This window comes from Vidua macroura, chromosome 9, assembly GCF_024509145.1.
Source record: "Vidua macroura isolate BioBank_ID:100142 chromosome 9, ASM2450914v1, whole genome shotgun sequence".
Classification (NCBI taxonomy): Eukaryota; Metazoa; Chordata; class Aves; order Passeriformes; family Viduidae; genus Vidua; species Vidua macroura.
Window position 1 is genome coordinate 10070505 of NC_071579.1, and position 12509 is coordinate 10083013.

The following is a 12509-nucleotide window of genomic DNA, read 5'->3' on the forward strand; positions in this document are numbered from 1 at the left end:
AACAAATCTGTATTTTCCGTTGAATTTATATTCTCTTTTTTTTTCTTAATGTAGAAGCTATGAATATTGCACAAGCAAAGAGTACCTGAGAGAGTTTCAGTTCCCTTTTCAGCCTGTACTTCCTCCAAGCAGCCTGAATTAATCGTGCAGCTCGAGTTTCTTGGCGAAGGTCAAGAAGCCGCGAACACAGAAATGAGAGGTAGGTGATAACAACCTACAGAAACACACAACACAGCAGGGTAAGGGCTCTGCAAAAGGGCAGGACATGTTCACACGAGGGCAGAATACATCTATATCAACTCTAAAGGCGTTTTACCTTCTCATCAGGAATTGTATTTGACATGTCTGCATGGTGAATCATTGCTGGTATCCCACCTAGGTCAGAAACTGCAGCATTGATCAGCTGGAAGTTTTGCTTTTCATTGTCCAGGAGTTCCTTGTATAGGACTGAGGGAGTTACAGCTTTGCAAAGATAAAACATTAGTCAAATCAAATTGTGCAAAGAAACAGATTTAACATGAACTTCTGTACATCAAATAACTCACTTTGATCAAATGTTTCTTCCACAACATTTAGAGAAGTGTCAGACTCAGATGAGGAGGAAGAGTTTAGTCCCACTGTAACAGTTCTTGAACATTCTACTGTTTGAGTTGTTCGTTGGCACACAGCTTCCAAAGGCATGTAACAGGGGTGATAGTGATGAATCAAATGACATAATACTCTGCCATCTGAGAAACACACTGTGAAGTTTTCCACCTGTTAAATAAAATACAAATTCCTTGAATTTTTGTACTAGTCAATTGGTATAAACTGGATATAGAATTCTTCTCTTGTACCTTTAAATGTGACCAAGTGCAAATTATTTTTTAACAAAAAAATTTAAGTAGCTAGTGCTTCCTTTGAACATTTACTGTACAGTGACATACAGCCGTGAGAGCCCAGAAACAAAAGAGGTGTGACTCATTATACAGTGAATCTACAAGGGAAACATTTATGAAACCAATCTTTCTACAGCAGGATCCCAAATAAACTCCTACAGATAGCTTTACACTAGGTTTTCAATGCAGAAATAAGTTCTGAATTTGCATCAGTCCTAAGAGCTCTGTTTTACTCTTCAGAAAAACTAGCAGCTGCTACTGTATTCTGACCAGAGTCAGGTCTCTGACCAGGGCTTCCCTTCTTGGAATGAGCAAACATATCCCTTCTAAGCAAACATCTGAGGAGATGAACTGACCTTATCCCAAAAATTAGTTTAGTGTTCATAATTTTTTAAACACTGGAAATTCTATACACAAATATTTTTCAAATGAAGGCTCAGTAAAAGTCCACAAACAATTCCCATTCCAGCAAAAAATGTTCAACTTTTAAAAAGCATTTTTATGCACAAGACTAATTGGAAGGGGAAATTTTTTGCTCAGATTTGTTTAAAAAGAGAGGTGCAGCTAAACTCACAGAACAATGGTTATTTTAAATCAGATTAAACAAAGTCCCGAAGATTACAAATAATTACCATTGACTTCTACTGCATATTTGCTGGTTTGAAGAACTCTGCTCTGTAAAGAATTACAACAGCACAGGGTGTACTTGTGGAAGTGTACACAAAACTATTTACCTTAATATTGTAAAATCTACAAACAGCATTAACCCATGCCATCAGCAGCTTCACATTTTCACTGTAGGTTTGAGATGAGACGTTACTACTGTCTTCCAGTACTCTAAAATAATTTGAAGAAGTCTTGCTAGCACCCAATAGTGCTTTTGTCTTGTGTGTGTTCTTCAAAAACTCAATTTCTTCTTTTAAGTGTTCCACATTCAGAAAAACATCCACCTGTTAGGAAGAAAAAAAAAAATGGACATGTCAACAGTCTGACATGTCCTGCATTACAGCTGCTGGATACAGAGCTTTAGACATGGCATTTTAAAGGGAACCTACAATCAACTTCTTAGCAGCACCTGCTGCACAATCAGTAGTGGATAAATCTGGACTTGCCAGCATAGGTGGTGGATAAAAAACCCTAAATCTACTCTTCCCACTGTTCTGTGTAAAAGAGTTACTGCATTAGTTTATTAACTAATGGTTAGTTTATAAACCATAGTTTATTAACCAGTGTTGGGAGAAACAGGGAAATTCCCTGTGTAATTTCAATGTGCTCTCAGAGGAAACAATTTCAGAGTCCTGCCTGCAGTTCCTCTTAGCCCATGTACCAATCCTCCTCCTTTAAGGGAATCCAAAAGGACTTGAGCTGCTTGGAAAACAAGCGGCATATCCACAGGGTTTGGATAAAGCCACTACTCACTCAAGTTATTTCTCTAATCAAAAACAATGCAACTGTGACACATGCATTAGAAGAACTAATTGAAGGAAGTTAACTACTTAATAGTGTAATGGTATTTAAGAAAGAAAATAATTACATTTGATTTTTATTATATTATCCTATCTTAGTGATATTTCTGTGGCTGATATCTTTAATATTCTTGCTTTATATATACCTAATTGCACTTACATTCCAGACTGCTTGGTGGTGAAATTCCACCTCAACTTTTATCTTATTTTGCCTTTCATACATTATGCTCCTTCCAACTGGATTTGTCAGTTGGACACTTATTTTTAAAATATCCTCTGACTCAAGCTAACTCTTAAAACAGTCTTTTACTATTTTATTAAAAAAAATATTTTTACTTCCTCTATTTACTTTTGAAATGTCATTGCAGTAATGCCTAAGAAATCTTCATTTTTATTCCAAGGATATTTCATTGACTGATTCAGATAAAAATAAGAAAAAGTAGAAGAGCTATAGCTTCAGAGATTACTCTATAACTGTCTATCAGTGTAACCTCAAAATGTCCTTTTCAGTTACTAAGAGTCTACCTGCAGTTTGAGATCAACATTATTTCAACTTTTAAGTATCAATTCTGCTACTATGTGGCATAAACTCAGTTTTTTTCCAAAAACTTGAATGAATGTGTAAGAAAAAGCACAGTTAAAACATTATCCAAGCTGTAGTGTTAGAGAACAATTAGCAGTTTAGTAAAGTTTACACGGAGCTTTGAATATACAAAGAAAATAATCTGTCTAAAATTTGATTAGTAGAAGCTTTCACAGGCATCAAATATTCCTCAAAGAGTGGTGTTTTCCTTATTATTCCTTTGTTACTAGCAAAACCTAAACAAAATAACCAATTGAACAGTACCTGGAAAGCAAAGACAATTTTCCACAGCAGTGCTAACGTTCGTTCCCTGTGTCTATCCACAATATCCCTGGAGTCAATTGAAGCACCTACCAAATAAAACATGGGATTAAAGTGTGCAGTAGTTGTCTGCTGCAATTAGAATAACCCTGATTTCTAGGCCTTACCAGTTTCATCTTTCAAGTGCACTCCTCGCTCTTTAAGGACATTGAGAACAATTTCCACATTATGCATCTTCTGTAGCCGACTTATTGCAGGAACTCTCAGCTGTTTTGAAAGACTCCAGTTTTTGGTCAGAAGCTCCACTGTTCTCCTAACAAAGGTAAATGCATGGTTTAATGCCTCTGATGAGCCCACATGAAATATTACATAAAAGAAAATAAATATTTCAATAGAATTCTGTATCAACGCACACAAGACGAATGCCACATTGTAAGTCCACAGCCAGGTTTGTTACAGCAAAATCAAATTCATCCAGTGGAGTTTGAACATGACTGACAGGTAGTCCTAAGAACCCCAGATGGCGGGAAAGGTCACCTTCACCACTCAGGAAGTCCCGGGAAAACGCAAGCAAAAGGTCTTTGCTAGCCTAAAATTTTAAAAAAAAAGAAATCTTAACACTATAATGTTTGTCAATCAGAATACAATTTTCATCCCTTGTACCTCCCAAATCACATTTCATATTTTCTTGTATAATTCTTAAAATTATGTATTTTTTTTAAATTATTTTTAGCAAGTCACATAGCTTTAACTTTTGTCAGATTAAAAACAATAAAAAATTATACACCGAGTCTTAGGACGACAATGGAGGAAGACATCAAATCCCAGCTCTCACCTTGAACTCTGCATCCTTACAAAAGAGGCAGGGGTCATGGTCAATCATTCTGGACCGTTTGGCACAATCCAGAAAGCAAACCAGCAGCAGCAATTTTTTCAGTGTGAACTTTGACAAAGCTTCTTCATGACCTGAAATGATAGAACTCAATAAGTGATAGTTTAAAAACTAGGTGCTACAAATAAATTATTTTGGAACTAGTTGTTACCTTCCCGGTAAAGGTGGGGCACGACGGGATGTCTGTATTCAGCTGCAATGTCAGGGTTCCACAGCAAGCGATTAAGGATAAATATTGCTAAACCCATAACATCACTATTACTCTCCAAAGCTATCAGTTCTCCATAAATAGTCTAATATGAAAGGAGGGGAAAAAAGCAGAAGCAAGTGTTAAAAGTTACCTTAAATACTATGTGATTTTGTGAACAATATACATTATTGTTATACATTATCTCTAAAATAATGAATGGAAATTTGTCCCTAAATATCAAACAGTTTTCGAGTGAGTCCCTGAAAGGTAAAGCCAAAGGAAATTTCGGAAGATCTAATCTCACTTCAAAACACATATGATCATCTACATCTGAGGTCAGGAGCTTCTTTAAGACGACCACATTCTTCTCCAGTTTAGTAAAGTGAAACTGATAGGGAAACACTTTTGTGTTATTGGCCATGGAATTAACTTCCACTATCCTTGATTAAATATTTTACTTCTTAATAAGATAATAACTTTTTTAAAGCAAGTATGTGGTAACAATTTAAAACATATGCATCATGCTATAACTGAATTGAACCTACCTGAATTAGTATGACAGAAAATATAAAGAAACACAAAACAACCTCTACTAAAAAAATTGCTCAATGTGCTTTAAACTTAGATTATAGACTAAGTGAACTTACCTCCAGACCTATACGCAGCCATAAAGGGTTGTAAGATAAAAGCCAATTAAGGACCTTCTGCCTTTCTCCTGCAAGAAAGCATTTTTTAATATTAGATCCAGCAAACATTTCAGATTAATGCAAAAATTTCTATTAACCAATTTCAGATTAAACAAACTCAGTGTGTGAAGAACCCTTTTCCTACTTCCAAGAGGAGAGAACTCCAGGTTTTGGCCCTCTTACCTATGTCTTTCCAGAGGTGCCTGTCCCTGCGGACCAGCAGGCGCCTGGTTTCGATCTCCACCTCGAGTTTCTGGATGGCTTTGACCATGCTTTCGGAGGTGAACAGGCGGCAGGCCTCGCGCCGCAGCCGGTTCAGCTTACGGCGAGCTGTGTACGCTTTTAGAGACGCCTCATCCTTCGTGGGTGCCTTAGGAAGGCTCCTTTTGTGATGGTTCTCTTCCCCCAGGATAAGAGCAGCTGCATTTACTGTTTAAACATGCACAAAGAGCAAGCATTTACATCTCAAATAAAGGTAGCTTTGCACACCTCATTTATTTTTTCCCCTCTTTAAGCTGACTTTTTTTATTTTTATTCTGACTGATGATTTATCCTTCAGGAAGCTTGTCAGCTGTTGCACTACACATATGTTGTCAAGTACAAGAATACTAGTCAACTATTAAATATAAGAACACTTATAAGTGAGCAGTACTAGGAATTCAGTTTTAAGATTAATGGTTCCATCTTCAGTTTTTTCAAGTGAAGCTAAAGATAGTGCAAAAAGTAGGTTATCCTTTTAGTAAAGAGCCAGCTATAATATTTTCCAGCAGGCGGGGATTCCCCCACTCACCACCCACTGAGGAGTACCACAGCCACACATTCCAGTGCATTCTTGGTGCAGAGCACCCTCCCCACGCAGGAGGTGTGGTGTGCTGTGCTTGCCATGAGCTAGTGAGCCATCCACACTTATCAGAAGGGGGAAAATATGACAACATGACTCTGAAAAGGTTTAGTGTTAAATGAGTACTACTACTTGATAGTGTTAATAAGGTATATTACATAAAGCTTAAGAAAATGAGAAGACAAAATGATTACCTTGTGAGGTATTTGTTTTTACATTGAAGTCATCGGGGGTAAGTACAAAATTTAACCACCAGGTGAAACCTCGTTGCTGCTTCTCCTTCCAACGTTCATCATAAAACATGTTTTTAGCAGCAAAAGGCAGTGGGTGCCTAGGGATGACTTTAAAAAAAAAGCAAAACAACAAAAAACTTAAGTCTTTGCAGTTCTTGAAATGTTGATAACCAATATGCATTTCATTCTGGAAAACATTAATGTTTGACACTCCATTTAGCACTATAGCCGAAAAAGTAGGTTGTTAAAATCTTCAGTGACTTGTGGATCAGGGACTATTAATTAAATTTCAGCCACAAAACATGGCTTGAGTTGTTACAGCCCTAGAACTAAGACAAGATATCTAGAATCCTAGAAGCAATGGAGTAAACTCAAACTGAACTGGATTACATTCATGAAGAATCCTTTTATAAATGCATTTTTTCTGATTAGATCAACTTACTATTCTTAATTCTGCATAATTTTTATCTTGTTGGGAAGAAATTTTCTCTTCTGAGATATTCTGTTGTTGCTTTAAAATGTTATCAGATCTGGAAGAGGCATTTAACTGATAGCCATCACTAAGCTGGGAGCAGAACTGTGATATAGATTCTACACTTACAGGCCAATCTGGATAAAAGTAACATTTACTTTTAGCTGACCATATGTTGCAACCAATTTTCTTATAAGTAATCAAAACAGATCACAAAAGGTTGCATATATTGTTCTACTAGGTATTGATTCATTTCAGGTACTATCTTCTATTACCTCTCAGCTCTAACCAGTTAGATCTTACCTGACACCAGCAGTACAATTGTGATATTCTGTTCAGTGTTCTACCAAACACCAGGAATCTGCCTACCTGTTTTCAGTGGTTTCACAAATGTCAGGTGTGACTGGGCCAATCCAGGGACAGGTTTACTAATTCTCTTGGTAGCTTTAGATGCCTTCTGAAGTGAAGAACCTACAAACATTCACACACAATTATCAACTGCAAATACGTCAGTGAAAGTAAACGTATTAAAGTTCCCATCACTTCTAAAGTACAGAACTAGAGTAATTCTCCATGAATCATTCAAAAGATATTGATGATTTAAAAAGGGGAGGAAGGAAGATGTGTGGTGAGCCCCACTTCTGTGCCTGGGAATATCATGGAACAGATCTTCATGGAAGTGATGTTAGAGCACATATAAGACAAGCAGGTGATTCAAGACAGTGATCATGGCTTTACTAAGGGCAGGTTGTCCCTGACCAGTCTGGTGGCCCTCTGTAGTGGAGTGGCTGACACAGTCAACTGATGTCATCTACCTAGAGTTCTGTAAAGCCTTCCACATAGACCCACATGGCATCCTCATCTCCACACTGGAGAGATGTGGATTTGGAGGGTGCACCATTGTGTGGATAAGGAATTGCAGCCTGAGGGTTGTGGTCCATGGCTGTATGCCCACGTGAAGGCTGGTGATGAGCGGCATCCCTCAGGGATCTCTCCTGGGGCTGGTGCTCTTTAATACTTTATCGATGGCACAGACATCAAGCACACCCTTGGCATGTCTGCAGGTGACATGAAGCTGAGCTGTGCAGGTGGCACACAGACTGGGAGAAGAACCCAGAGAGAGCAGCCCTGCAGAGGAGGAATTAGGGGTTCTGGTGGATGAAAAGATGTACATGAGCCAAGAGTGTGCACTCACAGCCCTGAAGGTGAACTGAATCCTGGGCTGTGTCAAAAGCAGGGTGGCCAGAGGTCAAGGGAGGAGATTGTTCCCCTCTACTCTGCCCTTGTCCAGCCCATCTAGCTTTATCCTAATGGATTATTAGAAAAAAACTGGTAGATTACACACCTTTTCCTGCTGCATATCAATACTTTCAGCACCCTGTTTTTATGCAAACCATCTTAAAAAGCCTGACATTGAAGTGCATTACTGAAAGCCTCAAATCACATCCAGATTACAGAACAGATCCTTTAACTGAAGAAAGCAGCATGTGCTATTTTGATCTGAAAGTCATGATGAATTTTTCCTGGCAGTTAAATTTTGCAAATTAAATTTATATATTTAAGTTCCTTAAATGTATAATTAAGACCCTAATTCCCTTCACATTCCAGAGCATATTTTGGGTTGGAACAGTTAGAAAACCCCAAATAAACTGAAATGCAAGCACCAGCATTTTCTGATCTTCAAGCAATGAAGTATTGTCAAACAATAAGGCAGAGAGAATTACAGAAGGCTGACTAATCACAGACAGTAAAAAGCAAGTAGAATGAAAAAGAGGAACTTCTTCACTGAAAGGGTGGTTAGGAGTTATCACAGGCTGCCCAGGAAAGTGGTGGAATCACCATCCCTAAAAAGTGTTGAAAAGGCACACGGATGTGGCACCTAGAGCTATAGTTTAGTGGTGAACATGGTGGTGCCAAGTCAATGGTTGGACTCAATGTGCCAAGCAGTCTTTTCCAACCTTCATGATACTACTTTTGAAAATATGTGACAACAGCAATGGAGGCAAACATTCACAATGGTAAATGTACATGTGACAAAATCTTGTGCAGTAAGTTTCCAGAAAATTTGATTTATGTAACAAGGTCTCTGCTCAAGAGCTTTTAGATACTTTACCTATTACTGTCATTAACAAATTTACACAGGAATAAAGTAAATTTGAAGTCAATTATATAACCAAAACTCTAACCTAGTTTTCAGTTTTTTAAAACACAGATACCTAACAAATTAGAGATATGAAATCAGAGATATGAAATATTGCTGATTGTTGCTAGACATTTCAGTTTGCTATATACAGTTCCTAATCAAAGGATCTTTCAGAAAATGGTAAAAGAAGGAAACACTGCTCACCAGCTTTCTTTCTCTGCCCTACTCTCTCTCTACTCGTGGGTTTGAAGGCCGATGGTCCTCTGGTCGTGCGTGTTTGATTGTCTGTGCTAGAGGTAAGAGCTCTTTTCCTTTCCACTTCTTCCACATGCACTGGAGCTGTAACTCTGTTTCCTACGTATGTTTCACTTTTCCTCTTACGACAGGAAGAAGTGGATCCAGTTGGAGATGAATTTACCTTGTCATTGTGACACTTATTTTCAGATGAAAAGGGAGCTGTAACTGGCAGCTGTTTAGATGTTTCTGCTCCCATATGTCCAGGCACCACATTAGCACATCCTGTAATTGCTTTATTAAGGCATTTTTTAGATTTTGGCTGGCGGGTTTCTGTTCTTGTTTCTTCAGCAGCACCACGCTTGCTTTTTATGACAGTGGCAGAAAGAATTGGACGCTTTTTTGTTTGTTCTCTCTGAGGGGGATTGCCAGTCTGAAGTACCTCCACAGAAGGAAAACTGCAGTGATCTTCCTTGGGTTTATCACAATCAAGTGCCTGTGATTTTACTTTATGCAGCTCAGAGACTTCATTTAAATTATGTTCTATGTGAACATGTGTTTCTGTCTCTACACCTCCATCTTTTTTCCATTTTGAGGGTAGAAATCTCTTAACAACATAAGTCTGTGTGGTGGACGATATTAATGATGCCTCAGGTTTAGGAGTCTTTGATGGTTTATCTGACAAACTGTCCTTCACAAATTGATCAGGGGACAGAATTGGAAAAGGCTGTTCTATTACATCTATATCCACTTGATAATTGTCATTTACAAAAGCATCTGGACTTAAAATTCTCCTTGTACTTAAAACAGGTGCAGAGGCTGAGTGTTCTGGAGTGGAAACTGGTGAGAGTGTAAAATTAAGAACCGCTCCATCATTTGAAATTGGCAATTGTGCTAATCCAGCAGAACTGGAGGCACTTTCAGGTTGCAATTGATTGTGCTCAGTAACACATGTATTGATGGCACAGATGTCTGTCTCAGGCAACAACTCCTTATTTCCAGAGGCAGCAATATCCCCAAATGCAGTAGACCTTCTCAGGGAGAGTGGCGTGTGAACAGTACTGCCATGTTCCTCTGGCACTGATGCAATAGGAGAGGGAGGCAGCTGATTCTCTGAGCCAGCAAGAGGGTCATTTCCTTGGGATGTACTATTCTGCACCGTGTTCTGATTCTCACATGACTGAAGGGGACTTCTAAGTCTATCTACCTTCTGAGAAACTTGAAATGTTTTATTAACAATTTTAATTTCTGAAGTACTCTTCTTAACTTTTACTGCAGATGTTGCTGAAGAGTTCTTCTTTTTTAATGTATCCCAAAGACTCTTCTGAAAAAGAACCATACTTAAAAGTTAGTGTGCTCACTTTCTAAATTCTACATGTAAAAGTAAACATTCAGTTTAAAAAGACTATAAAAAGAACTCCTGATCAAAAATTTACAATACCTTATTTGCAGGTTTGAAAACCATTTATTTGGTCATGTTTCAGTTTTATTCTTTAAGCTGTAGTTTATCAGTACCTACTTTCCAACCCAGCTAAAAAGAGTTGAGGACAATGGGCATTTCCACAGCACCATGTATCACTTTATAGTCCTCTTTCACTGAATTTTCTAGTAATAAAAACAATATTTGCATCAGAGATGCCAAAGTAACAGAATTAAGATACAATAAATACACACTCACCCTTTTCTTTGGGGGCTGCTCAGCAGCACCAAGGAGCACAGCTTGATGTTTTACAACATCATTAACAACAAAAGACACCAGTTCTCTGATTTTTCCTTCTTCCAATGGTGTCCACGTGACAGAAACAAATATTTTTTGTCCTGACTATTGGAAAAAAATATATTTCATATTTAGCATTTAGGTACACTTTGGTAACATTGAAAATCAAGTAATCAAATAAACAATGAGCAGTATATAGAATATATATCATGACAATATGAAATTATAAAAAATTGTTAAATGTTTAAATGTCAGTTTTCCCTCTTTGGCATGTAAATTTAAGCAACCCCCATCAAAAATATTGTCATACATCTCTGAATCAAACTACAGTGGAAAACAAGAAGGAATACATATAACACATAGTAGAAGGAGAAGGTTTGAGTAAAGGTAAGAAGAAGAAATTACATAATTTTTTGCATGTATTAGCCAAATAAATCCCCCAGAATAATTCTGAGAGAATTATGGTGGGACAAATAATCAGAGGTCGATTAACTTAGGACCTTAGTGAACCCTAAATATAAGTGTAAATGTTTTTAGTCAGATTTGACATGCAAGTCCTTCAACAAAAAGTAAGACACTGCAAATTATCAAGGAAGCCATGAAGCTTTCTATTCATTAATTCCTAGAGGAGCATACAATTCAAGCACTTTGCAGCGAGACTTCACCCTGGCTTTATGAGCCCATTGTTGGAAGACATGTCCAGCCAGAGTGTCTCTTCCTCTCTCGCACACACTCTGGACAGTCTAGGTAATTGTAGATACATGTTCGTCTAAACGGTTCTTTTAAATATTGGCATTGGTTGGACTAGCGACAGTTCGCATTTCCTTAGGTATCATAAATGTTTAATCCTATTTTAAGTATGCCTTGCACTCTGTTGTCAGCTAATGAACGTGCAGAACAGTGAACCGGCATCCTCTTCGCTCAGGCTTTTTCCTGAACATATGGCCCTGAAACTTTTTGACAGGTCTCTGTCTTTAGAGCAACGCTCCCAAAGAGCAATTCATTTCGTTTTATTGTTTTATCCTCACTGCAAACGCCTCTCTGTTGAAGCAGGCTGCAGCGCCCTGGCACCGCGGACAGCCCCGAGCCTGAGGGGCGCCACCGCGCCACCCCGGCTGCCGCCGCCCTTCGGGGCGAACCGGGGGCGACACGGCCCCACACGCACCGCCCTCCGCGGGGCCGCAGCTCCCGGGGCCGCGGCCGCCCCACATGGCTGGGGGGCTGCCCCCGGGCGGCTCCTCCCGAGCCCCGGGTCCTGCGGCCGCCAGAGCTCCCGCCCGTCCCCTGGCGCGTCTCCCCGTACCTCCACAAAGAAGCGGCGGTGCTCGATGCTGAAGCCCCTGGCAGCGGCCGGAAAGCGGTCGATGACCACCTCGGCATCATCCTCGTTGGGGTTGTCGATGGCCAGCAGACGCGTGCGGGAGGCGCCCACACGCAGGCGGCCGAAACTGAGGAAGGGCGGCCGGGAAAAGTAGCTCAGAACCAGCACGGCGGGGTCCTCATCTGCGTCCTCCTCACCGCCCCGCGGGGCCCAGCGCCGCCGGCCGGGGTTGCTGGCGGGGCTGCGGTCCCCCCGCGCCGCTGCGGCGGCAGAGCCCGCGGCCATGGCCGGGCAGGCGCGGAGCTGCGGCTCCGCACGGGCAGCGCTGCGCCAACCGCCGCTCGCGCGTTCAAACCCACGGCTCCGCCAATCCCCGCGCGGACCGCGCACGCTAGCCCCGCCCCTCGCTCTTCAGCCAATCCCAGCGCGGCTCGCTCCCGTTCCAACCCGCCCCCCTCTCCCGCTCGCCAATCAGCGCCCGGCGCTTCATTTAAACGGCCCAGCTCGCGGGGCCGTGAGGGTTCGAAATGGAAGCACCGAACGGCGAGGAGCGACCGCTGTGAGGGACAGCGCTCCTCCCGCGCCGGGAAAC

General features: G+C 40.5%; 1 protein-coding gene across 2 annotated transcripts in view; it reads right to left on the reverse strand.

Moving 5' to 3' along the window:
* ASPM (assembly factor for spindle microtubules) overlaps window positions 1–12225 on the reverse strand; it is a 29081-nt gene extending 16856 nt beyond the window's left edge. For both annotated transcript variants that reach the window (XM_053985766.1, XM_053985765.1), the window contains exons 1-16: window positions 11900–12225; window positions 10558–10701; window positions 8850–10203; window positions 6872–6973; window positions 5992–6138; window positions 5140–5385; window positions 4918–4985; window positions 4232–4373; window positions 4024–4154; window positions 3602–3777; window positions 3356–3501; window positions 3192–3277; window positions 1613–1828; window positions 546–756; window positions 317–462; window positions 86–214 (exon numbers count right to left, since the gene is read on the reverse strand). In XM_053985766.1, the coding sequence (XP_053841741.1) occupies window positions 86–214; window positions 317–462; window positions 546–756; window positions 1613–1828; window positions 3192–3277; window positions 3356–3501; window positions 3602–3777; window positions 4024–4154; window positions 4232–4373; window positions 4918–4985; window positions 5140–5385; window positions 5992–6138; window positions 6872–6973; window positions 8850–10203; window positions 10558–10701; window positions 11900–12202 (3747 nt within the window). In that variant the 5' untranslated portion in view covers window positions 12203–12225. The remainder of the gene's footprint in view (window positions 1–85; window positions 215–316; window positions 463–545; window positions 757–1612; window positions 1829–3191; window positions 3278–3355; window positions 3502–3601; window positions 3778–4023; window positions 4155–4231; window positions 4374–4917; window positions 4986–5139; window positions 5386–5991; window positions 6139–6871; window positions 6974–8849; window positions 10204–10557; window positions 10702–11899) is intronic.
* Between the last annotated feature and the right edge of the window lie 284 nt (window positions 12226–12509).